The 27,371-nt window shown below is 37.2% G+C and overlaps 1 protein-coding gene and 1 non-coding gene across 2 annotated transcripts in view; both read left to right on the top strand.

Annotated features, from left to right (window-relative positions):
• RAB3GAP2 (RAB3 GTPase activating non-catalytic protein subunit 2) overlaps window positions 1-27,371 on the top strand; it is a 107,533-nt gene that overhangs the window by 51,662 nt on the left and 28,500 nt on the right. The window contains exons 10-21 of the mRNA XM_039463429.2: window positions 7,912-8,060; window positions 8,936-9,015; window positions 9,143-9,232; window positions 10,937-11,076; window positions 13,015-13,231; window positions 13,786-13,929; window positions 14,160-14,242; window positions 14,594-14,658; window positions 18,348-18,438; window positions 20,133-20,260; window positions 21,985-22,198; window positions 22,560-22,657. Of these exons, the coding sequence (XP_039319363.1) occupies window positions 7,912-8,060; window positions 8,936-9,015; window positions 9,143-9,232; window positions 10,937-11,076; window positions 13,015-13,231; window positions 13,786-13,929; window positions 14,160-14,242; window positions 14,594-14,658; window positions 18,348-18,438; window positions 20,133-20,260; window positions 21,985-22,198; window positions 22,560-22,657 (1,499 nt within the window). The remainder of the gene's footprint in view (window positions 1-7,911; window positions 8,061-8,935; window positions 9,016-9,142; window positions 9,233-10,936; window positions 11,077-13,014; window positions 13,232-13,785; window positions 13,930-14,159; window positions 14,243-14,593; window positions 14,659-18,347; window positions 18,439-20,132; window positions 20,261-21,984; window positions 22,199-22,559; window positions 22,658-27,371) is intronic.
• Window positions 1,384-1,514, top strand: LOC120361615 (small nucleolar RNA SNORA36 family). The gene has a single exon (XR_005577783.1). It is a non-coding gene; the product is annotated as a small nucleolar RNA SNORA36 family (small nucleolar RNA).

Here is a 27,371-nt window from a genome sequence, read left to right as displayed (position 1 = left end):
AGCACTTTGGGAGGCTGAGGCGGGTGCATCACATGAGGTCAGGAGTTCAAGATTAGCCCGACCCACATGGTGAATCCCTATCTCTACTAAAAATACAAAAATTAGCCTGGTGTGGTGCACACCTGTATTCCCAGTTACTTGGGAAGCTGAGGCAGGAGAATTGCCTGAACCCAAGAGGCTGAGGTTGCAGTGAGCCAAGAACGCACCACTGCACTCCAGCCTGAGTGATAGAGCAAGACTCTGTGTCAAGAAAACAAAAAAACAAAAAGAAATGGTAGCAGTAGGCCGGGCGCGGTGGCTCAAGCCTATAATCCCAGCACTTTGGGAGGCCCAGGCGGGTGGATCACGAGGTCAAGAGATCAAGACCATCCTGGTCAACATGGTGAAACCCCATCTCTACTAAAAATGCAAAAAATTAGCTGGGTGGCACGTGTCTGTAATCCCAGCTACTCAGGAGGCTGAGGCAGGAGAATTGCCTGAACCCAGGAGGCGGAGGTTGCGATGAGCCGAGATCGCGCCATTGCACTCCAGCCTGGGTAACAAAAGTGAAACTCCGTCTCAAAAAAAAAAAAAAAAAAAGAAATGGTAGCAGTTTCAATAAAGATTTAATTATGCCCTCAGCCACAGTATTGTATAGTTTTAAATCACTCACTATTTGACTAATTTTTCTACAGACAAATTTGGTCTATATAATGACCATATAATAGCCTTTTAAAAATGTAACCTTGGTCAGGTGTGGTGGCTTGCACCTGTAATCCCAGCTACTCAGAAGGCTGAGGTAGGAGGATCTTTTGAGCTTAGGAGTTCAAGACCAGCCTGGGCAGCCTAGCAAGACCCTATTGCTTAAAAAAAAAAGTAACCTTTAAACCAGTAGAATATAGATAAAAGTAGATTTCTTCTTGCAAACCTGTAAGAGAGCTTACTGTGTTAGGTATTGAGGGCATAAAGATGAAAAGACATGCTTCTCAGCTGTCTGGAAAGTGTGAATCTAGGAGTCTAGTTAGAAGAAACACATGTAAATGGCTACAATAATACATCATAATAATTGTAGCAAAGGGACCAGCTGTAGTGGAGCAGAGGAGGAAACACTGATTGTTTCTCCAGCACACTATACCCTAGATCTGTGTGCATGTTGGCTAGAATGCCTCCTCTATGTTTGTTCACTTGGTCAAGTTCTACTCATTCTTTGTGAACTGGACACTGGGAGAGAAAGAGCAAGGAAAAAAGGAAGGAGTATGACTCAAGAGGGGCTAACAAGGTATCTGACACATAGGCCATCTTTTTATTTACTGCATAGCTCTTATTTGGAATACTCTATAATAAAAACCTATTGGTAAACATTTCAGTGTATCTACTTTTTGCTAGCATAAAAATGCTACAAAATTCCAAAGTGTTGAGTTCAGTTCAGGGGAACTTCCCTGCTCTGTTAATTAAACTTTGGAACATTGAAACTGGCTAGGGAAAATGATTGGATAGAAAATATTATTCTATTCATTTATCCCCAGCCTACAAAATGAAAAAAGGTCCAATAAACGTTACTGTATGTACATCTTTATGTAAAGGTCTGATTAATTTATTCAACAAATAAATGAGTACCTATTAGTATTTGTGCTAGAAATACAAGATAGACAGGACTCCACCCTAGAGAGTAAAGGAAGAGGGTGCTTTAGGTAGACTAGTGAGGAAAGGCCTCTCTAGGAACGTGACATTCAGACTGAGACTTGAAAGATGAGATGGAACCAGCTATTGAAAGAGGTGCAGGAAGAGCATTACAGGCAGAGGAGCATCAGGGATATAGGCGTGGGAGCCTTGAATATTTCAGAGTGCTCAAGAAACAGAAAGGGGGTTGGTGTGACTTGGCCATAAAGAGTGAGGGGAAAACAGGACAAGGTTAGGTTGGAGATGCAGACTAGCGTTAAATCATGTAGGGATAAGGAGGTCAGATTTTATTCTAAATGCAATGGATGTCATTGATGGATTCTAAGTAGGGGATTGCATTTAAACATATCTCTCTGTTTGTTCTTTAGGGAGATGCTTGTAGAAGAAAGCAAGGAGACCAGTTAGGAGTGTATTACAATAATTCATGCAAGAGAAAATGATGGCTTTATGGCGGAGGCACTGGAGTTGGAAGGAAGTAGATAGATTTGAGATACATTTTGTACTTGCTAAGGGATGGTTTTGAGAAATAAGAGGAAGAAAAGAATTAAGGATTTCTTAATTTTTAAGTTTGAGAAACAGGGTGGATGATGACACTGTTTACTGAAATGAGAATAAGGAGGAGGAAAGGAAGAGATTTAAGGTAGGCAAATAATGAGTTATGTTTTTACAGGCTAACTTCTGACACAGTTAGACATTCAAGTAGAGGTATCAAGTATACAAATTGGACATGAGCATCTGAAGTTCAGGGAGGAAGCTAGGATTGTAGATATAAATTTGAGAGGGAGTGATTTACTATGAAATGCTGCATAGAATTCAAGAAAAGAAGATCTGTTGGATTTGACAACCTGGAGTTATTTATTAACTCTTGATATGAACAGTTAAAGTAGAATGGTGAGAATGAAAGCCAAATTAATATAAGCTTAAGAATAAATATTTTCACCCCCTGCTCTCCAAATGACAAACAAGGAGCATAAGAAATAGATACCCAGGCTGGGCGCAGTGGCTCATGCCTGTAATCCCAGCACTTTAGGAGGCTGAGATGGGCAGATCACAAGGTTAGGAGATGGAGACCATCCTGACCAACATGGTAAAACCCCATCTCTACTAAAAAATACAAGAAAATTAGCTGGGCGTGGTGGTGTGCACCTGTAGTCCCAGCTACTTGGGGGTGCTGAGTCAGGAGAAACGCTTAACCCTGGGAGGCAGAGGTTGCAGTGAGCTGAGATTGTGCCACTGCACTCCAGCCTGGAGACAGTGAGACTTCATCTCAAAAAAAAAAGACAAGGAATAGATTCCTCGTTTCTCCATTTTTATGGAGTCTTGACCTCTTTCTGAAGCCTCATACTCATTTTTTTTCCAGCTCCCTAGTGAACAATTTCTACCTAGATATCAAACTTAACATATCCAAAATTGAATTCTTAATTTCCTCCTGTCAATCTTGCTCCTCCTTTTTTTCCCACATCATCTTTCTTCTCCTGGTTGCTCCTCACCATGACATACAAGACCCAACCTTATCTGGCTTATGGTATTCTGACACTGTCTCCTGCAGTATACCCCTCCCTGTGCATTGTGTTTCATCACGTGGCTCTCCTTTGTGTTCTTCATGCAGGAAGGATATTCCCACTCTAGAGCATTTAGAATTACTACTTCCTCTGCCTGGAAAACTTTAGCTAGCATGGCTTTCTCTCTCTCTTCACTCAGGTCTCTGTTTATATATCACTTTGTCAAAGAGGCCTTCTTTAGCCACTCTACTAGTCCTAGAAAATCATCCAATGAGTTTGACTTTATGAAAATTTATATTGAGAGGGACTGATGCATTTCAAAGTGTGGAAAGGCCTCAGATGCTCCGGGAAAACTCTAAATGACAAAGTAATAATAACTCCAGAAAACAAATGCACAGCCAGGGAAATATAATAAGTAGTGAGTCTCAGCAGTGAGTTCTATCATTCCTAATAATGAAAACAGTGATTTTAATAAATTGAGATACAAATATTTTGGAAGGATATAGGGAGAGGAAGAGATATAAATAAGCCACCACCTTAAGTTAGTGAAAAATAGTGCTAAAATCGGTGACTCGAAAGATAACAACCCCCTAAATTCAGTACCAATATGTAGCAATATAGAGGGCAGAAAAACACTTAAATAATACTATAGGAATGTAGTCAGCAAAATGCAGACTGTGGGAAATTGGTCTCAAACAGCCTTGTTTCTTCAACAACCAGATTTCAAAGAATCAAGGGTGGGAAGGAGAGTTGAGGGGGTCAGAAGGATTTTGGACCAACCTTTATGTCTATTTGTTTGTGGTCCTTACTCTGAAACCCAGAGATACTGTTTTTCTTAGCAATGATCAGCTATTTTGCTTCAAGAGCAGAGAGTGCAGAAAGTTTAGGTCAACCAAGGTTAAGATTTAGCCAGGTGGGTATATGTGTAGGGGGAGACAAGTGTAGGGAGGTTGTAGGTATTTATGAGAAAGTGGTGATGATGGAACACAAATCTAAGCTGGATAAAAAGGGAAGTGATCCCAAGAGGTACTTGATAAATAGTGGAAAAAATAGATTAATTATTTGAAACTCGAAATTGTGAAATTACTGCAGGGAGTTTCTACAGTAATTGAGATGGAAAGCTAGGAGGTGGTGGTCTAAGTGTGGTATGTTTGGCATCAAGGTTACAAAGAATCTATAGATTCTTTTGACAGGAACTAAAGCATGACATTGAAAATGTAAATGTAAATCTGTAGATTTGCATTATAGAAGGAAAAGGTTTATGTTATAGAAGGAAAAGATATTGGTGGCAAGGGTGGAAAGAACTGATCGGCCATTTCCTTACTATAAAATAGAATCCTTTAAAAAATTTATATCTGTTACAGAATTGTCCTGTGGATTATCTTGTATCAGTTTACACTGCCATGTGTATTGCATGGGGAATATGCAAAGAAGCTATTTTAAAACTTAAATTTCAATTTATATGTCATACAATTTACTCTTTGATCATGTTCTGGTGGAGTCAGGCAAAATTTATGCAAATTTTATAATGTAGTGAAAACATTTTGTCTACTGAATCATGGATTCATTCATGACTATGAGACAGGTGTTCTGATCTTTTATAATATTCTAGGAAGTGGGACGGGAATTAAAAAAATAGTCTAAGGATTCGTTTGATCACTTTAATTCCTGTAAATCCAGTGAATGTTTCGTTTATAAACTCACTAAAAGAATTTCCTTTCCTAGGACTCATCTTAATTACAAATTCATTATTTGACAGTTTTCAGGCAAAGGGGAGGCAATACATGTGTATGAAAATTAGTAATGTCGGGCACAGCAGCATGCCCCTGTAATTCTAGCCCTTTGGGAGGCCACAGTGAGTGGGATCGCTTGAGCTCAGGAGTTCAAGACCAGTCTGGGCAACATAGCAAAACCCTTTCCCTATGAGAAATAAAAAAATTAGTCATGTGTGGTCACCTGTGCCTGTAATCCCAGCTACTTGGGAGGCTGGAGCGGGATGATGGCTTGAGCCCAGAAGGCCGAGGCTGCAGTGAGCCGTGGCCGTGCCATTGCACACCAACCTGGGTGACAGAGACAGACCCTGTTTAAAAAAAAAAACGTATGTGGAACAATAGAAACTGTAAATTGAGGTCGGGCGCGGTGGCTCAAGCCTGTAATCCCAGCACTTTGGGAGGCCGAGGCGAGTGGATCACAAGGTCAAGAGATTGAGACCATCCTGGTCAACATGGTGAAACCCCGTCTCTACTAAAAATACAAAAAAAATAGCTGGGCGTGGTGGTGCGTGCCTGTAATCCCAGCTACTCAGGAGGCTGAGGCAGGAGAATTGCCTGAACCCAGGAGGCGGAGGTTGCGGTGAGCCGAGATTGCGCCATTGCACTCCAGCCTGGGTAACAAGAGCGAAACTCCGTCTCAAAAAAAAAAAAAAAAAGAAACTGTAAATTGATTCATTCTATGGTATATTTGAGTTCAGGTTATCTCAATGGGGGTGTCTTCACGTATTGTATGAGTACTCAAGTTTGAAGACACTGCCTGAGTCCACATATGTTAGAATAGCAGCAGTTCCTTACTTCCTAGCTCTCTAAGCTCAGTTTCCCCTCTTCTCTCTGCCAGTCAGGTGAAATTAAATGACACTGGGTTTTCCTCTGCTACTCTACCAAGGCATATGGCTATCAACATTCAAACTATTTTTGCCCTTAGAGTTTTAAGGGAATGAAAAGTAAGTCTCTGTTATGAAACATTGGGGATTTCTGAACTACAGAGCAGACATTCAAAAGTGTGTGTTCTCACTGTTTTGGAATGATACAGAGCACAAGTAGTCTCAGCTTTTTTTGTGGGCGTATAAGTTAGCGCCATCTTTATGGAATGCAGTGTGGTAGTACTTAAAAATTTTTTTAAAGGCCGGGCGCAGTGGCTCACGCCTGTAATCCCAGCACTTAGAGAGGCTGAGGCGGGTGGATCATGAGGTCAAGAATTCAAGACCAGCCTGGCTGAGATGGTGAAACCTCGCCTCTACTAAAAATACAAAAGTTAGCCAGGCCTGTTGGAGGGTGCCTGTAATCCCAGCTGCTCGGGAGGCCATGGCAGAGAATTGCTTGAACCTGGGAGGTGGAGATTGCAGTGAGCCGCGATAGTGCCACTTCACTCCAGCCTTAGTGACAGGGGAAGACTCCATCTCAAAAATATATATATATATATATATATTTTTTTTGAGACTGAGTTTCGCTCTCATTACCCAGGCTGGAGTGCAATGGCGCGATCTCGGCTCACCGCAACCTCCGCCTCCTGGGTTCAGGCAATTCTCCTGCCTCAGCCTCCTGAGTAGCTGGGATTACAGGCACGCGCCACCATGCCCAGCTAATTTTCTGTATTTTTTTTTAGTAGAGACGGGGTTTCACCATGTTGACCAGGATGGTCTCGATCTCTTGACCTTGTGATCCACCCATCTCGGCCTCCCAAAGTGCTGGGATTACAGGCTTGAGCCACCGCGCCCGGCCAAAAAATATTTTTAATGTAGATCCTGTTTGACCCTGCACTAATGTTTTTAAGAATTTATGTATATAGGTACATTATAGATAGATGTATATAGGTGTGCAAAGACATTAAGGATATATATATTGTAGAATTCTTTGTAGTGCCCAAAGATGGGAAATGACCCAAATGTCCACCAGTAGGTCAGATCAATTATGCTATGTCTATATAATAGAATACTAAGAATGATTGAGAAGAATGATGTCTTCTTGATGTTTTGTTAAACACAAAAAGTGAGGCACGCATCAACTTATTTGATGGTCTGTCATTTGTGTGTATACAACATCTCTGGAAGACAGCATAAGAAACAATTATATTGGTTGTTGCTACTAAAAAGCAAATTAGGGCCGGTGCAGTGGCACACGCCTGTAATCCCAATACTTTGGGAGGCTGAGGTGGGCGGATCACCTGTGGTCAGGAGTTTGAGACCACCCTGGCCAACATGGCGAAACTGTGTCTACTAAAAATACAAAAATTAGCTGGGCATAGTGGCACACGCCTGTAGTCCCAGCTATTCAGGGAGGCTGAGGCAAGAGAATCACTTGAACCTGGGAGGCAGAGGTTGCAGTGAGCTGAGATCACACCATTGCACTCCAGCCTGAGTGACAGGGTGAGACTCCATCTCAAAAAGAAAAAAAAAAAAAGATGTGAATTGGTACTTGGGGATATAAATGGACTATATACTTCTGGTACCTCTGAGTTTTGTATCTATTCAAAAAATTAAGTTTTGGTTTTATTCTATAGGTTATAGAAATTATAGATGGAATTTTTAATTTTGGGGTGGGAAACGAGGTCTTGCTCTGTTGCCCAGGCTGGAGTGCAATTGTTGTGGTCTTGGCCCACTGCAACCTCCACCTCCCATGTTCAAGCAGTTCTCCTGCCTCAGCCTCCCAGATGGCTAAGATTATAGACACCCACCACCACACCTGGCTAATTTTTGTATATTTAGTAGAGATGAGGTTTCACCATGTTGTCCAAGCTGGTTTCGAACTCTTGACCTCAAGTGATCAACCTGCCTTGGCCTCTCGAGTGTTAGGATTACAGGAGTGAGCCACTGTGCCCAGCAAAATATTTTCTGATGTTGATTTTGTAGCTCTTAAAATGACTTTTGTTTGAATAAAACTAAGGGTTTAGCATCTTAGAATGGAGCTGAAGTAAAAATGTAATGGCCAAAATAACATTGTACATTCAAATCACGTTTTTTTTTTTTCTTTATCATTAGGTATTATGACTCTGTCCCCCTTTGATCAAATGAAGACTGCCTCCAATATAGGTGGATTTAATGCAGCAATTAAAAATAGTCCACCTGCCATGTCTCAGTATATCACTGTAGGGTCCAATCCATTTACCGGCTTCTTCTATGCTTTAGAGGTATGAGTTTTATCACTGATCATGAGGAAGGCAACTCTTGATTTTACAACTTGTCTACAAATTGGATATGCTAACTTGCTTAGCTTTAGAAGATTAAGCAGTTCACGTTTCTAAATTTCAATTGAAACTAACATTAATCTCAACTAGCTTTCTTCCAAATTCTTTAGATTAACTAAAAAGGTACTAAAATCAGTATAAAAGAAAATTCTTTGTTTCTGAAGCCCTGAGTTCTTTGATAGCTGAGATTTCTTTAAATATTGCTGCAGTAGTCAGAAGCTCAGGCTTGTTAATGATGTCAGCCCACTAGGGATTTGAGTAAATGAGGAATTTGTAAAGACAGAACAAGCTGCCAACTATGCTTGTTATAAGTGGTGAAAATTGCTTCCTAAAATAGGGGAAAGTTGAGTGTTAGATTTGGCAGCTCTTGTTTCTCACTTAAAAAGCATGCTTCTCAGAATTGTCCAAAATATCTTTTTACTTTTATAAAAATGTGTGTGTATGTGGGTGCATATATATATATATATATATATATAGAGAGAGAGAGAGAGAGAGAGAGAGAGAGAAGAGTTGGCTAGTCCAGCTAGAATAATGTAATGTTAATATCCTAGTTTAAAATTTATTTTAATGAATTGGAATTTAAAGAGGGAAATTCTAATGGTAACATAGGCTAATGGTGATTTTATTTTTAAACTATACAGTTAAAACTTTTTATTATATTGCTCCTAAAATAAACTTTTTACTGTACTCTGAAAGAAGCTGAGTTGGTAGTCCAGCCTTTACAACTTTTCAAAGTATTTTAAAGTAAGCTTTATTTAGAAAGTATGTTTGTTTTTTTGTAAGCTACTGAATTTTCTTTCAAATGTTCTGTTTTTCAGGGAAGCACACAACCGTTATTATCCCATGTTGCACTAGCAGTTGCAAGTAAACTCACTTCTGCTTTATTTAATGCTGCCAGGTAATTACTTAACAATTAAATAAAAAATATCTAATTTGTATCTAGCTTGCTTTTAACCTATATTTTGGTAGCTTGGACTTTAAAACCCTGAAAGCTCAGTTTTATTCTAAGTTTTCTTTCTTTTCAGTGGTTGGCTTGGTTGGAAAGGTAAGCATGAAGAAGAAGCTGTCCAGAAGCAAAAGCCAAAGGTTGAGCCAGCTACCCCATTAGCTGTAAGGCAAGTCTGTCATGCTTCTCAAATTTTAGTCCTTTTAGAAAAGTACTGTTATATTTATGGTCTTTTCATTTGCTTGGTTGATTTGCTGATCTCATAAGACTTTGGAACTTCTGAAAGCCATTACAGTGGGATGCTTTTCCCTCACTAGAATGTAAAACTCTATGTGAAGAGTGATTCTTACCTGTTTTGTTCACAGCTGTATCCCTGTTATATAGTAGGTATTCAAGATGTATTTCTTAAATGTGCTTATTAACAAATAAACTTAGCTTAGTTGTAGGAGAATTGGTTTAGTGATAGCTGTTGAATGTCTTTGAAAAGTTTAGTTTGTTATTAAGTTATATAAACTTTAAAAGTTCTTGGTGATTTCTTATAAAAAAAATAAAATCTTGGTAGATTACAGTGGCTCACGCCTATAATCCTAGCACTTTGGGAGGCAGAGTTGGGTGGATCACTTGAGGTCAGGCGTTTGACAACAGCCTGGCCAACATGGTGAAACCTAATCTCTACTAAAAATAGAAAAATTAGCCAGGCATGGTGGCACTTGCCTGTAATCCCAGCCACTCAGGAGGCTGAGGCAGGAGAATCACTCAAACCTGGGAGGCAGAGGTTGCAGTGAGCCAAGATCGCTCCATTGCACTCCAGCCTGGGGGACAAGAGCAAAACTCAGTCTCAAAAAAAAAAGTAAAAACAGGAGTCGTGTATTCAAGCAATCTTTAGACAAGACTCCTGGCCTGTACTTCCTTGTTTATTTCAGTAGTGCTTTAGAATGTATTAGTGTATTTGTGAGATATTTTTTTTTTTGGTGGAAGGAGCATGATTTTTGTTTCTTTTTTATTAGTATTTTTTAGACAGAGGGATTTTTTCTAATGTTTGGTTTTGTTTTAAAATCATTTTTTATCACCTAATATAAAGTACCACCATGAAGGGAAATAGTTCTGTTTATTTATCCTCCTTTTTATGGATATTCTTCACCTAAAGAGAGCCAACTAATTATTAAAATTTATTGTATATCATCTAAGTTTTTTTCATCCTTTTAAAAAATATATTGTAGCATATCACGTTTCCTAATATCAAGAATCAAGAAATTAGCCAAATGGCCCTGTGAATCTCAAATAGATGTAACAAAGTTTGAGCATCTTTGTTTCAGGGACTTTTCTCAAAGTGAGTTTCCTAGTTCTTTTTTAGTACCTCTTTACTTTTATTTTACTCACAATTTTAATGAGGTCAATTGTAGACCAACAGCAGTTTAGAGATAACTATTTAGAAAAAGAAGAGTTTTTGCTTCAGGCAGATTGGTTTCAGCAGGATCTGATATCTTACAAAAAAGAGAAAGATTAGGAATAAGAACTTAAGATAGACAGAGATACCTGTGTGGGAGCAAATTCTCAAATTTAGTTGATGGTGAGGACATTATTTTGTATGGCATAACTCTTAATCAAATAAAGGTATACTTTATATTCTCTAAAGGTGTAGGGTTGTGGGTATCTATTGAAAACCTACATAGAACTGTGTTTTTATTTCTTTTATATATCTTATGTTACAAATGTCAGTTGTGATTAATAAATTAACTATTAATCCAGGCAAAATTCATATTTCTTTATATAAAAACAGATTCAGCCTATTTTATTTATGCATTTTATTATTCTGTTACATGTTTCTGAATTGGAATGTGATTTGAGCTTTTATTTTCTTTTTAAATATCAGATTTGGACTTCCGGATTCTAGACGCCATGGTGAAAGCATATGTCTGTCTCCGTGTAACACGCTGGCAGCAGTAACAGATGATTTCGGCAGAGTTATTTTACTGGATGTAGCTAGAGGAATTGCAATACGCATGTGGAAAGGTACTTCTTACAACAATCCAGAAAAACAATTACTTTTTACCCCAATAGTTGAGCAGTGTTATAATCCTTCAGTTTCTGGTTGATAATTCTGTTTAATTCTTTATGTTTACGTGTTTTTATTTTTTGGACGTGAACTCGGATCAGCAACCACTTGATCGAGTAGTCAGTTGATACATTCTTAAGGTTTGATCACCTCATAGCCATGTTTAACCTTTACCTTATGCACTTTCTTTCAATTCTCACTGTCATTGTCAATTTCTGAGTTCAGTTTCTTGCTCCTGCTACATTTATTCCCCTTCACAAAGCCATTCTTGAGCCAAATATTCTTCCCAAATCTATAATGCCAAGTCTTTCAGATTTAAAATAGCAAAACCCATGTTCACTTACTTGACTTTTATATCCATATGCTTGGGTCAATTCACCTGGTGTGTCAATAAGTATGTCACTTGGGAGTTTCATTCAGCTGTTAGTAACAGACCTGAGTAACAGACCACAGTGTCTTCATGCGTGCAGTCTTCTTCCTTGTAGCTTCCCCACTCAAGGTTCTCATAGACAGCCCTCTTAGCTGCATTCCAGGAAGGAAGCAGAAAGGAAGACGGCTTCTCCTGACAGCTGACTCAGTCTGCTCTGAGGATATTCCCCAAAGTCTCTTCAACCATTATCTACATTAGCCAGGACTTAGTGACATGGCCTCATCTAACTATAAGGGAGACTTGAAAATATCTTTTAACTGGGCACATTGTCAACCCCTGAATAAAATAATATCTCCCTGACTAAGAAGGGATGATTACATTATTTAGAATCATCTGGAATAGTAACATGTCAGTGTAGACCACAATTTATGGTGCAATCTTGTCTGTCCTTTAAAATCTGTGGAATTATGGATTGAGGTCATTAAATTACTCTGGACAGATTGAAGCCACTGTCACCTTCTTGCCAAAGAACTCCTGCAGTGACAGACAGAGGCAGGCAGTCTTTACCTACTACATGTCTAAGTGTCTGTAGAAATAATTTTAGTACTGCAGATATATCATTTCTTTTTGGTGTTTGTCTTCTGAAACAATATCAAAGGTGTGTTCTCAGCAAGACTTTTCTAAAATACAGAAAACAAAGCTGTACTGACTGCTCCAAATCCCCTGTGGCAATCTTATTCCTTACATCATTGCCTGTCTTTCTGCAGCTGGTGCATTCAGTTTTCTTTCCATTGTGTACTTGGAAAGAAGGATCAATTGCCTATAAGAGGGGGGCCACCCTAAAATGGAAGACAGCATCAGCTACTTCTCCCGTGCAGGGCCTTCCTCCTGTCGCCTTATAGCCCATATTTTTTCTCTATCTGCATATCACCAAACGGCTTGGTTGGGAAGGGGAGGGAATGGGATCAGGAGGGGTAATCAGGTAGCTTCAATTATATCTATAATCTTTTCTGTTCTTGAGTTTTGCTCTTGTTGCCCAGGCTGGAGTGCAATGGCGCTACCTCTGCTCACTGCAACCTCTGCCTCCCAGGTTCAAATGATTCTCCTGCCTCAGCCTCCCAAGTAACTAGGATTACAGGCATGTGCCACCTCGCCCAGCTAATTTTTTTGTGTTTAGTAGAGATAGGGTTTCACCATGTTGGTCAGGCTGTTCTTGAACTCCTGATCTCAGATTATCCACCTGCCTTGGCCTCCCAAAGTGCTGGATTTATAGGTGTGAGCCACTGCGTATTTTCTTTTTACAAAGAAAAAGTGATCAGAAGTAAATATAGCAAAGTACTAAGATTTGATACATCTTAGTGATAGACTGGTTATTATTTATTATTTTTTATTTAAGCTATTCCATAATAAAAAATATTTACTTTTATAGCTTTTCTTACTTCACCCCCACTATTCCAGAGTACTTCAGGAGGCTGCTGTGGAACCTAGATTAAGTAATTAACTCCCTTTTCCCTCTATCTTTAAGGGTACCGCGATGCACAGATTGGATGGATTCAAATTGTAGAGGACCTCCATGAAAGAGTACCAGAAAAGGCAGAGTTTTCTCCCTTTGGAAATTCTCAGGGCCCAAGTCGAGTAGCTCAATTCCTTGTGATCTATGCTCCAAGAAGGGGAATTTTAGAAGTGTGGAGCACACAGCAGGGACCTAGAGTAGGAGCTTTCAATGTGGGGAAGCACTGCAGGTAAGCTGCAAATGCTGGCATTGTGCTGGCTACAAAATGAAAACTAGGAATGCTTTTATTAAAATAAAGCTTTTACTAAAGCTCCTTATTAGATTACAAGTTTGAGAATTACAATATTCTTTATTGTGGTTTTCCCTGTGAGTGCCTGGTTTATAATTATTTAATAACCAAAAAAAAAAAGTTGAAAATGCCATGATAACGCTCGCTACTGAATTAAAGTTAGCTCTTTGCTGACATTTGTCCCTGACTTATGCTGTGAAGGCTCAAAAGGAAAGGTTCCTTCAGATTGCCCTAGTGATAAGTGAAGTGAATGCTTTGTTTGCCATTGAAACCTGGGCCTGATTGCATTCATTTTATTTTATAGAATCTTTTAACAAAGCAGAACTCTGCTAGTTGAGCCCTGCTCTACTTACGTGTTTGCTATCAGTATTTAGTTGCCATATTAATGCTCCTAAATTGATAATAATGTTGGGTTCTGTAGCTATAATAAAAGCACTTTTTGGCATTTCTCCTTGTTCTAATATTTTTACCATATTGATATGTGGTTTTTTTAGGCTACTGTATCCTGGATATAAAATAATGGGCTTAAATAATGTTACCAGTCAGAGTTGGCAGCCACAGACTTATCAGATCTGTCTTGTTGATCCAGTGTCTGGAAGTGTGAAAACAGTGAACGTTCCCTTCCATTTAGCACTGAGGTAAGGTGTATCCAGTGTTGCTGATTGATGCTTCTCTGCTAACTTTTCTTAGTTCCTAGGTTTGTTGTACTCTGCTTTATAGTTGCTATTTTGTTGTTTCCTTTGTCTTTAGACTGATATCTTTGAAGTTAAATAGGAAACACATAAAGGAAAAAATAGTTGGAGTACGTCAGAGTTAGAAAGAAAACAATTTCATATTCTGTAAGAATTTGTTATATTTATTGTTTTAGTGATAAGAAGAGTGAACGAGCCAAGGATATGCACCTAGTGAAGAAACTAGCAGCCTTACTGAAAACAAAATCCCCCAATCTTGGTAGGTATTCTGTCGTACTAATAATAAAGCATATTGTTCTATCATCTTTTGAATCAATAAAATATTCTGAATGGAGCAATCAAAATAATCCATGGATGAGCCCAACTCCTTTTCAGAATGAGGTGAGGTACAAGTGATGCAAGTGATCACCTGTACTTGTTGGAATTGCTCTGTAAGGATGAAGTCTGCCATCTAGAGGGTGTTATAATTTATAGCAAGGAAACATTAATGTGAGAGAACTCAAAAATCCTTTAGACTCATTGATAGTATAGATGTGTTCATTTTCTTTCAGAATAATGTTTCACTGTTATAAAAATTAAAATTTTACCTTGATTAATTTTTTCTTTATAGATTTGGTTGAAACAGAAATAAAGGAATTAATTCTTGATATTAAATACCCTGCAACCAAAATACAAGTAAGTGTATATAATACGTGAACTTTCCTGCTATGCTATAATACATCCTCCTTAAAATCTTTATTTTCCTATTTCCCCCAAACATGGCAGGCTGAAGTCTTCTTTTCATGTTTTTATTGTTTATCCCTTTCTATATTTTCATGTGGAAGTTCCTGTTATCTCATTAAAAAATATATATATATATTACCATACATCTGAGTGTGTTTTATATACACACACATACACATCCCTACATTTTATATATACATATATATATATATATATGAAATATGTGTGTATGACCACCCACCTTAGGAAATACAATCTTACCAGGAACTCTAAAAGAGTGTTCCTCCTCAGTCCCATTCCCTTCTCTCATCCCTAAGGTAACCGCAATTTAGAATTTTGTTGTTCTTTCTTTTTCTTTGTTTTATAGTTACATCATTTCTGTGTGGCTTCTTTGAAACCTGTTGATGCATTTCCTGCCTTTACAAACTTTATATAAATGGAGTCATGCCCTATGTCTTCTGTGACTAGTTTTTCCTTCAGGATTATGTTTCTGTGTCATTCATATTAGTGTATGTAGCTATCGTTGTAATTCATTCATTCACTATGCCATACAAATTCCACTTGCTGACTAATATTTATTCACTGTCCTGTCAGTGAACAGTTAGATTGTTTCCAGATTTTTCCCATTACAAACAATGATGCTTTGCTTATCTGTGTACATATTTCCTCATGTACATATTTCCTCATGCAAGAGTTTCTCTGGAGTTTATACCTAAGAGTGGAATTGCTAGGGTGTGAGCTTCCTCAGCTGTACTAGTTGATAGCAAATTGTTTCTCAAAATAATTGTGCTAACTTATATTCCCACTTGTTCTGTATGAGTCCCTGTTACTCCCCAGTCTCAACATTTCATGGTATTGCTAGACTTTTACTTTTTGCCAGGCTCGTGGTTATTATATGGTCACCGTGGGTGATTTCTTTTACTCCCACTCCTCCTATCCAAAGCCCTCATAATGCTATTCAAGTCCTAACTCTATAAATTCTTACTTAATGCTTCGATCTACATGGATAATTCTGAACTTCTGCTCTACTTTCAGTCAGAGCTGGATACTTAATGACTACTTATTTTCTAATTATCTCATATGTATTAGTCATAACTCCCCCAACTTTTTTTTTCTTTAGGCCTTTTAAGCTCCTTCAAGTAGGAACCTTACCAAATACTTGAGTTTTATAATTCACAGCATCTAAAATAATGCTACTGTGAAAATAGAAGAAAAAAACCGTATCACAGTGGTTTTTTTCTTTTCTCTTAAACACAGTCACTCAACACTTCTGCCACTAGATGTTGGGCTTCTTTTCCCCCGCCCCACACCAGTCAATTTCTTTGGGAGATTTTCCATCTAACACCAGCTGGTTATTCTCTAATTCAGTTCAATTATGACACCATCTGCCTGAAGATAATAGCATGAGATCATCACCACAAGTTAAGAGCTCAGTCCTACAAGACTTCTACCTACTTCAGATGCCAGTCACAAGTAGTAGGTTGTCAGCTATATATCTGATTGACTGGCTATAAAATGGTGTTCCTATGACACCCCTCTTTGGGGTTCATCTAGAGCAATTCACAGAACTCAGGGAAACATTTTACTTAGTTTACCCATTTATTAAAAGGATAATACAGAGGGTAGAGATGAACAGCCAGATGGAAGGGCTGCATAGCATCAATCATATGGGATGGGTTGCAGAGCTTCCGTTTCCTCTCCTGGCAGGCCACTATTCAGGAACCTCTACATGTTCAACCTCTACTATCCAGGAGTTCTTCCAAACCTTGTCCTTTTGGGTGTTGATAGAAGCTTCATTATGTAGGCGTGATTGATTATATCATTGGCCATTGGTGATTAACTCAGTCTTCAGCCCCTCGTGGTTCCCCAGAGGTCAGGGATTGGGCTAAAAGTTCCAATCCTCAAATATATGGTTGGTTCCACTGGCAACCAACTCCTTATTCTGAAGCTTTCCAGGAGCCCAGCATGAGAGGCTTCATTTAGAACAAAAGAGTCTCTGAGGAATTTAGAGGAAATTAGAGGTCTTAGAAGCTCCCCATTAGAAACTGGGGGTCAAAGACCAAATGTTAGAACAAAAAGTTTGCCTAGCACCTCTGTCCACAAAGGGATTAAGAGTTCTGACTCATGAACTAGGGCAGAGACCAAACATTAGAACAAAATAAACTCCTAGCACCCCCATTATTCAGGAAATTACAGGAACTCTGTGTCAGGTACTGGGGCCGTAGACCAATATGTATGTTTCTTATTATTTTACAGCTACATACATGGGAGGATTTAGTGAATAGTGATTTCTGTTACAGTCAGTTTTTAAAACACTTTTTATTGTGTTATTGTAGAACAGAAAAGTCTGTGTGATTTTTAATCGTGTTTTCCATTCTACTGACAATGCTAATTGGCTCTCATTTTCCTCAGGGCAAAGACTCAGTTATTAAAGATGACATGATGACGACAAAGTGGGCATCTAGAGAGACAGTTTGAGACCTCTGTAGTCGAAAGGGCCATAACCCACACAGTTCTCATTTTGATGCCATCTTTCTTCTTGTTTTAAATTGTAGAATAACAAAATTGGGAAACCAGCATAATGCAAACTGTCTTCTTGATTTTTTTTTTAAACAATACTTCTGAATCATGTATGAAGCTGTGAATTTTATTAAAAACACTGGAAAACCCAGTAACAAAAGTTATATGTCTTGTGAGACTGACTAAAGGGAGGGAAGAAACCAGTTTAGGCTTTGGGAGACTGAATAATGAGGAAGAAGGTAAGCTAGCTGCTAGCCTGTGTAATCATAGGCGGAACAGGAGCAGGTTATGCTTGTCCTGGATACTTGCCTCTTTTAGTTACTTTCTTTATTGCTTCCAGGTAGTTGCTTCATTATAGGCCTGACCAACGTCTTGAGCCACCCTCTAAGCCCATTTCTCCTGGACAAACACACAGAGGTTCTTGTGTTATGATTGGATATTTGCCTCATCCCACATTCTCAGCCTACTTTTTAAACTATTTAATCTCATTGATTAAAATCCAATTTAATGTGCTAATATGAAAGGATAAATGTGACCTTTAACTGCTGTGTCTAACTCATTGATGTTTCTGATACTTGCTACTTTAGGCATGAAGAGATATTTTGGGACTGGTTATGAAGAATCTTAAATATCTGTGGGGGTGAGGAGAGAGAGGTAGGGTAGGGTAGGTACTGTATCTATCTAGCATGGCCTGTAGATTCTGTCTGCCATGCACAAATGCAGTAATTAAGCTATAACTAAGTTGTTGGCAGCTTTTGTTATTGACGTGACAATAACCTCTGCTTTTCATTTATGCCTAGATAGTATAGGCATATTCAAACTCTTGGTAAATAGCTTGTCTTTGTTTCTGTTTGGATTTGGCTATTCTGTTAAGTAGCTGTTGTCTTCTAGTAGTTTTATTCTCAGCCTGGACTTTTTGTCATTTATATCATATTTGGTGACATGAAGTTGATTGTATATTACTTAACAATGCAACTTGAGATTTAAGGTATGTACACTAAAACATCTTAAATATAGAGCTTTCCTTTGAAATTTGAGGTAGTGAAAGTGCGGGCATAAATACAAGATAAAAAAAATCATTGCCTTATAATTACTAGAATTATTCAATATCTTTCTTCTAGGCTTTGGAAAGCATTTTGGCAAGTGAACGTTTACCATTTTTTTGCCTTAGAAACATCACTCAGACTTTAATGGACACTTTAAAAAATCAAGGTAATAGAGTTTGTACTGATAGGAGGTTATGTTCTCAACTCAAATTTTCTAACTCTGATTATAGAAAGCTACTGACTTTATGATACCATCATGTTACTTTAATGGAAGATATATATAGATATATGTGTATATGAAATGAGGAATCTTATTTATTCCCTGTTTAATGTATGTAGTTGATCTTCATCTAAGCTATCTGTGAATGCATTGACTGTTTGTTATTGGAAAGGTTTTTTTTTAATTGTGAGGAAAGATGTCAGTATAGAATGATAAGCTGTTTTTCTTATCTAGCTGTAGAACATTGTGAAAGCCATTGTAATGAAGGCAAGTTACCTGGTGGTATGGGAAAAACAACCAAGTTCTCTTGCTGCCGTTGTCTTTTCTTTAGCTTCACAAGAGGGAACAGATTTCTCTAGTGGGGCACATAGTGTCATTTTGATCAAGATAATAATAAAAAATATTTGTACTTTGTATTAATGTTCTGTTAGTGTATAACATCTGTATTTTCCCATCAGTTTCCCTCCTGAACAGAGTTAAGGACTTCCAAAATCACAGACAACAATCAGATTGTTAGTTCTGAATTTTCTGATCGTTTTTTGCTGCTCAAAATTTGTCTGTACTATCACATTATTCTTTAAAAATCAATCAATCAATCAGTCAAAATGTATTTTTCTGAAAAGGGATTACACTTGAAACTGGGGTTGTAACACCATATTCCATCCAACTGAACTAGTAAAAATTCAATTTATTCTTAACTCCTGACATCAGTTAAATTGTAGTGTTCAGTGGACTGGTATCATCTAGTTGTGACTTTTGCTTGTCATATTAATTGTGTAAAACCAGCTTTGTGTTTTAATTATGTGTAAGCCAGCTTAAAGTGGCTTACTAAACAAATTATAATTTGTTCTTTCAGGGCTTCAAACATCCTAATTTTGAGACTCTTGTTCAACCATTTTTTAACAGATACATAAAACTGACATTGGCAAATAGTGAACTCCTTTAGTGTATACCACTTGTCAGAAATAAACACCTCTTTTTAAAAGTATAGTATACTTATAAAGCCCTCCTACCCCTCAAGGCGTTAACAAAATCCCAAAATGTGGTAAGTGAAAAGTTGTCTTTCACTGGTCTTGTAGTAAACCAAATACCATTGTTGGAGCTCTACAAAATCATCAGTTTCAAGCTCTATGTAAAATTGAAATTCCTAAAAACTTTAATTATTTTGTATGGTCGATTTTATTATGGCTCTAAGAACTTGAACAATATTTCATGATACTATATTTAAAATAAGATTTGGGGGGATTTTCAGTGTCTCCCTTTTTTAAGAATAATTTGTTTTATAATAGATATAAATATTGATACAGTATATAAATTATGGAGTCAGGGAAAATCTTTTCAAAGGTATTTCCAGATAATTTCTTTAAATTTTAAGTATTACATGAAAATATTTCTGCCTTCCTTTTTCTTCTTTTTTATCCCCCTACTTTTAGAGCATTTTATTTTATTTAAAAAGTTAGACGTTTTGTCATGACAGAAAAATTATCTTTGCTTTCAAAATCTGGTATAGCTTAAGCATCTCAATATTTAATACATCAGAGCATCAGGGAATTATGTAATATTGAGAGATTTAATGAAAGAAAAGCCTGTTTATGAGTCTGTTAAACATATCTCTTAAATATACTTTTCCTTCCTTTTAGAATTTGAGTCTGTGGACGAAGGATTGCTGCAGTTTTGTGCCAATAAACTAAAATTGCTGCAACTTTATGAGTCTGTCAGTCAGTTAAATTCCACTGATTTTCATTTAGACACACCATTCTCTGATAATGTGAGTAATCCCAAATTTTATATTATATAAAATAATCTCTCTGATTCGTTTAACTTTTTAAAATCAGTAGTAAAGAAGTAGAAAATAAAGAATTTTTTTTGGCAGGGTGCAGTGGCTCATGCCTGTAATCTCAGCACTTTGGGAGGCCGAGGTGGGCAGATCACAGGTCAGGAGATCGAGACCATCCTGTCTAATATGGTGAAACCCCGTCTCTACTAAAAATACAAAAATTAGCTGGGCGTGGTGGCACATGCCTGTGATCCCAGCTACTCGGGAGTCTGAGGCAGGAGAATCACTTGAACCCAGGAGGCCGAGGTTGCAGTGAGCCGAGATTGTGCCACTAGGTGGCACAGAGTGAGACTTTATCTCAAAAAGAAAAAGAAAAAGAATTTTTTTTAAAGCTTTAAAGGTATGTTTTCTTTACCAAGCCTCCTGGTAGCTCTCTGTACCTTTCTGATAAATTTACATTATTTTTACAAGTGCTCAGATTTTAGGCATGAGCCACTATGCCCATCCACGATACGTTTTTGTACATATGGTAAAAAATAATTTGAAAGCCTAGCAGTTTATATCCCTGAGAGCCGCATGCAGGACTTATATGTAGATAAAATGAGGAATGTTTTTCTATGTTTTTAATTTTATAGTGTTTATACTGCTTGATAACTAAGCGTTTAAATTCAAATATTTAGTTTCCTCAGAATGCTAAGAGTTATATTTGACATGCTTTTACATTTTTTTTTCTGGTAATATAGCAATACAAGTTTATTAAAATTGTAGCATTTGCCAGGGCATAGTGGCTCACACCTGTAATCCCAACTCTTTGGGAAGCTGAAGTGGGAATATCACATGAGCCCAGGAGTTTGAGACCAGCCTGTGCAACATAGTGGGACCTTGTCTCTACCAAAAAAAAAAAAAAAAAAATTTTTTTTAAATTAACTGAATGTGGTGGCACACACTTGTGGTCCCAGCTACTCAAGTGGCTGAGGCAGGAGGATTACTCAAGCTCAAGAAGTCAAGGCTACAGTGAACTATGATCGTGCCAAGGCACTGTAGCCTGGGTAACAAAGTGAGACCCTATCTTACAAAACAAAAAGAAAGAAAGAAAACTAACATTGTAGAAGAGAATAGAGTACCGTTAAGAAATATGCAAGAAATATGCTGGGTGCGGTGGCTCAAGCCTGTAAGCACTTTGGGAGGCCGAGGCGGGTGGATCACGAGGTCAAGAGTTCGAGACCATCCTGGTCAACATGATGAAACCCCGTCTCTACCAAAAATACAAAAAATTAGCTGGGCATGGTGGTGCATGCCTGTAATCCCAGCTACTCAGGAGGCTGAGGCAGGAGAATTGCCTGAACCCAGGAGGCGGAGGTTGCGGTGAGCCAAGATTGCACCATTGCACTCCAGCCTGGGTAACAAGAGCGAAACTCCGTCTCAAAAAAAAAAAAAAAAAAAAAACTCCATCTCAAAAAAAAAAAAAAAAAAAAAGAAAAGAAATATGCTGAAATGGTACTTTTAGTAGTATGTAGTGTTTCAAGATTACTTTATTTAAAGAACCTCCTACTCATGAAATGTGATTTGTAAGTAAAGTTTTAAGCAGATTATATGATAGCTATTTTATTAATTAAAAAGTCAATTTTTGCTGACAGCCTTGAATTTCAGTTCAGATAATGTGGTTGATAGATATGGAATGTTGTTTTGTTTTTTGTTTTTGTTCTCTTTTAAAGGACTTGGCTGTGTTACTAAGGCTTGATGAAAAAGAACTGCTTAAGCTCCAGGCATTACTAGAGAAATATAAGCAAGAGAACACCAGGACAAATGTTCGATTTTCTGATGATAAAGATGGTGTGTTACCTGTAAAAACATTTTTGGAATATTTAGAATATGAAAAGGATGTGCTCAACATAAAGAAGATTAGTGAAGAGGAATATGTGGCTTTAGGTACGTAAAATAATAGACTGTTGTTTGTGTCTTTCCTCTTTTAGAAGAAAGCATTTAAGGAACATAATAGCATGTCAGAGATTCAGTTTGTTTTGAAATTTAATTAATGAAACGATTTAATGTACTGTATTTTTTGGCCAACAAAAGATACTCTGATCTCAACAGGTTATATTAATAAGTATACTAAAGAGACAGTAGTAGATCATTATTTGCTTCTGCTTTAATCAAGCAAATTGAACCATTAATTTCTCTTTCCTCATAATATTTTGCTTCTCTAGAATTCCAGATTGTGATTCAATAAGATTGTTAGTCCACATGGTAAGTAGTCATTGATTAATGTGCTTTGTTTTTGTTCTACCAGGCAGTTTCTTCTTTTGGAAGTGTTTGCATGGAGAAAGCTCCACTGAGGATATGTGTCACACTTTGGAGTCGGCTGGGCTAAGCCCTCAGCTGTTGTTGGTAAGGTATTTTTTGGTTGCTGGATGCTGTTCTTCCTTGTGAATGTCACCCAGAAGTGTCAGTCTTCTTTTTTTTTTTAAACCATTTTCTTTTAGGATAGCATAGAATGATACCCTAAAAATGATCAAATGATATTCTAAAAATGATCAAAGAAACTTTTAATCACTGTATTTAATAGAGTAACATTATTTTATTTTTCTTATACCCTGTAAACAATTTTTTTCTTTTTCTTTTACTTTGAGAGAGAGAGAGTCTTGCTCTGTCACCCAGGCTGGAGTACAATGGTATGATCATAGCTCACTGCAGCCTCAACCTCCTTGGCTCAAGCCATCCTCCCAGCCTCAGCCTCCTGAGTAGCTGGGACTACAGGCGCATGCCGATATGCCAGGCAAATTTTTTTTTACTTTCATAGAGATACGGGTCTTGCTATGTTGCGCAGGCTGTCTCAGACTCCTGCCTTGAAGTGATTCTCCCTGCTTTACCACTGAAAGCTTTTGGATTACAGACAAGAACCACCGTGCCTGGCCAATTTTCTGTAAATGTTAAGAAGCATATTCTATAGTTGGCCTAAAATAAATTTAGCATCTGTATCTGTGCATTTACAGTAAAATTGGATCATCAGTAAAAAACCGTCATGTTACAATGAAAAAGATCTTAAAAACAAAATAAACTTCCCTTAAAGCAATGTGAAATTGTTATCAAACATTTTCAAGCTTTTAATATATATTAGAATGTAATCTCTAATATAACAAATATAAAACAAAAGAATCATCCAAGGAGAAAATACAACACTAAATTTTTGCCCTTTCTGAAAAAAAAAGGAAAGTTACCCCATATTCCTTTTTCTTTTTTTTATTACATATCCCCTACACATATACACATACACAGCTGTCCCTCAGCACCCATGGAAGACTGGTTCCAGGAAACTCCCCCACCATACCAAAATCCATGAATACAGAAGGTCCTGATATAAAATGGTATAGTAAAAAATTAGCCAGGCATGGTGGCATGTCCCTGTAGTCCCAGCTACTCAAGAGGCTGAGACATGAGGATCCCTTGAACCACGGACGTCAAGGATATGCTATGATTGCACCTCTACGCTCCAGCCTAGGTGACAGAGTGAGACCCTGTCTCTAAAAAAAAAAACCAAAAAAGTTAAAATGGTGTAGTGTTTGCATGTAACCTATGCACATCTCCCATATACCTTTTATCCCATATATCTTAAATCATATCTAGATTACTTATAATACCTTAGGCAACATAAATGCCATGTAAATTATTGTTAAACTGTATTGTTGAGGGAATAATGACAAGAAAAAAGTCTGTATATGTTCAGTACAGATGCCACCATCCATCTTTTTTTCCTGAATATCTTTGACTCGGTTGATTGAGTATACGGATGTGGAATGCATGGATACGGAGGGCCAACTGCACACTCTTTCACACTCCTCCATTCATGTGTTATATTTTGGCCTCCATTCACATTAGGATTTGGGGGTCCTACCTCTGTGAGCTTGTTGACTGTTTAATGTATTTTTTTATTATGTATGTGTCTGGTTTTGGTATCGGGATAATGCTGGTCTCATAAAATGAGTTTGGAAGTATTCCCATATATTCAGTGTTGTGAAATAGTTTGAGTATAATTGATATTAGTTGTTCTTCAAATGTTTGAAAGAATTCAACAAGAAATTCATCAGATCCTGGGCTTTCCTGTGGTGGGAGACTTTATGACTGCTTCGGTCTCGTTACTCGTTACTGGTTTGTTGAGGTTTTCTGTTTTTCTGCAGTTGTTGGCATCAAGCTGTTCATAACAGTCTCTAATGATCCTTTGTATTTCTGTGGTATCAGTTGTAATGTTTTCTTTTTTGTCTCTGATTTTATTTGAGTCTTTTCCCTTTTTTTTTTTATTCTAACTAAAGGTTTGTTGATTTTATCTTTTTTAATAAAACAACTTTTTTGTTCTTTTGTAATTTTTTTAAGCCGCAATTTCATTTATTTCTGCTTGATCTTTATTACTTCTTTTACTAATTTTGGGCTGGTTGGTTCTTAACTTTTCTAGTTTATTGAGGTGTACATTGTTAGATTGCTTATTTGGAGTCTCTTTTTTTTTTGAGGTGTTTATTGCCATAGACTTCCCTCTTAGCACTCCTTTTGCTGCAGTCATTGTTTTGGTATGTTGTATTTCCATTTTTATTTTTATTAAGAAATTTTTAAATTTTCTTTTTAGTTGCTTTTTTTGGTCTCATTGGTTGTTCAGAAGCGTGATGTTTAATATCTATATTTTGCAGTTTCCAAAATTCCTCTTGTTACTGATTTCTAGTTTTATTCTGTTGTGGTCAGAAAAATTCTTGGTATGATTTTGACCTTTTACAACTTGAGACTTGTTTTGTGGTAAACATATGGTCTGTCCTGAAGAATATTTTATGTGCTGATGAAAAGAATGTGTATTCTGCAGCAGCAAGTGAAATTTTCTTTAGATGTCTATTAGGTCCATATGGTCTAGTATGTAGTTTAACTCTGATGTTTCTTTGTTGATGTTCTACCTGGAAGATCTGTCCATTCCTGAAAGTGAGATTGAACACCCCTTATATTACTGTATTGAAGTCTGTCTCTCCCTTTAGATATATTAATATTTGCTTTATATATTTGCGTGCTCCATTGTTGGGTGTATACATACTTAACTATTGATAGATCCTCTTGCTGAATTGACTCTTTCATCATTGCATAGTTACTGTCTTGCCCCCTCCCTTTTTTTTTGAGACAGAGTTACTGTCACCCAGGTGGGAATACAGTGTCACAATCTTGGCTCACTGCATCCTCCACCTCCCAGGTTCAAGGGATTCTCCTGCCTCAACCTCCCCTTTGTCTCTTTTTATAGTTTTCAACTTAAAGTCTATTCTTTCTATACGTACAGCTTCTGCTCATTTTTGGTTTGAATTTTTATGGAATATCTTTTTTCATTCCTTCATTTTCAGTCTATGTTTGTCTTTATAGGTGAAGTGAGTTTCTTATATGCAGTATGTGCTTAGATTTTGTTTTTTAATCCATTCGGTCACTCTGTGTTTTTTCATTATTATTTTTGTTCCTGGGTCTAAGCAATTCTCTCATCTCAGCCTTCCACTTAGCCAGGACTATAGGTGCATACCACTGTGCTCAGCTCACTCTGTGTCTTCTAATTGGAGAATTGAGCCCACTTACATTCAGTATTATTAGGTAAGGTCTTACTCCTGCTGTTTTGTTACTTATTAGTTTTGTAACACCTCTTTTTTTTCTGGTTTTTTTTTTTTTTTTTTGATGGTTAAATGATTTTCTCTTGTAGTATGTTTCAATTCATTGCTTTTGATAATGTATTGCTTTTTTTCAGTGTATTGCTTTTTTTAGTGTTATCTGTTGTAGGCTTTGTACTGTGATTACCATGAAGCTTAAAAAGAAGTCCTAGTTACAGCAAGTATTTAAAACTGATACCAACTTAACTTCGATTGCAAAAAAGGAACAAACAAACCATAAAAAGAAAACTGATACAGATTAACTCCCTTCCCCCTGCATTTTAGGATTTTTGATATCATCATTTTACATTATTTATATTGTCTCTTGGCAAATTGGTATTATTTTTTGATAGTTTTTTCTTTAGTCTTCTTACTAAAGATATACGTGGCTTAAACACCATGATTACAATACTAGTACAACAATCACATTAGCATCATTTTTTTTCAGTTTGGAGAACTCCCTTTAGTGTCTGAGAAATCACACATTTCTTGTAGGATAGGTCTGATAGCAATAAATTCCCTTAACTTTCATTTGTCTCAGGAAATCTTTATTTCCCTTTCATTTCGGAGGAATAACTTTGCTGGGTACAGTATTTTAGGTGGCAGTTTTTTTCCTTGAACACGCTGAACATATTGTCCTCTCGCCCTGTAAGATTTCTGTTGAGAAATCTGCTACCAAACATATTGGATCTATCTTATATGTTATTCGCTTCTATTCTCTTGCTGTTTTCTAAATTCTTTGTCTTTGACCTTTATGAGTTTGTAAATTAGAGTATTCTTGTTTGTGTTAACTCAGATTGGTGACCCTTGACCTTGTTATACCTGTCTATGTATATCTTTTGGTTTGGAAATTTTTCTGTTATTGTTTATTTGAGTAAACTTTCTACTCCTTTGTCTTTCTCAGTTATCTCTTTAACTTCAGTAACCCCAAATTTGCTCTTGTGATGTTGTTTTGTAGCTCCTATAGGCCTTGTTCATTCCTTTTCATTCATTTCTTTCTTCTCCTCTGACTATGTATTTTCAAATAGTCTATCAACAAATTCACTGATTCTTTCGTTTGATCAATTCTGCTATTGATGCTGTACTGCATTTTTCATTTTATTTATTTTTCACTTCCAAGGTTTCTATTTGATTTTTTCATTAGTATTTCAAACTTTTTAAAATTTCTCTGATACATTTTTTAATAGATTGTATGTGTTTTCTTGAAGTTTGTTGAACTTCCTTAAACAGCGATTTTGAATTCTTTGTCTTAGAGATCACACGTCTTCACTTTAGGTTCTGTCTCTGGTGCCTTACTTTGTCAATTTGGTGAGGTCATGTTTCCCTGAATGTTCTCGATGCTTGTAGAAGTATAGTGGTATCTATGCATCGATATATTAGATATTTACTTTAGTCTTCACAATCTGGCTTTGTTTTTACTTGGCCTTCCTCAGAGGGCCTTCCAGGGA

The sequence above is a fragment of the Saimiri boliviensis genome, chromosome 14, assembly GCF_048565385.1.
Source record: "Saimiri boliviensis isolate mSaiBol1 chromosome 14, mSaiBol1.pri, whole genome shotgun sequence".
NCBI classification, from domain to species: Eukaryota; Metazoa; Chordata; class Mammalia; order Primates; family Cebidae; genus Saimiri; species Saimiri boliviensis.
Note: the sequence above shows the minus strand (reverse complement) of the source record. Positions and strands in the feature narration are given on the sequence as shown.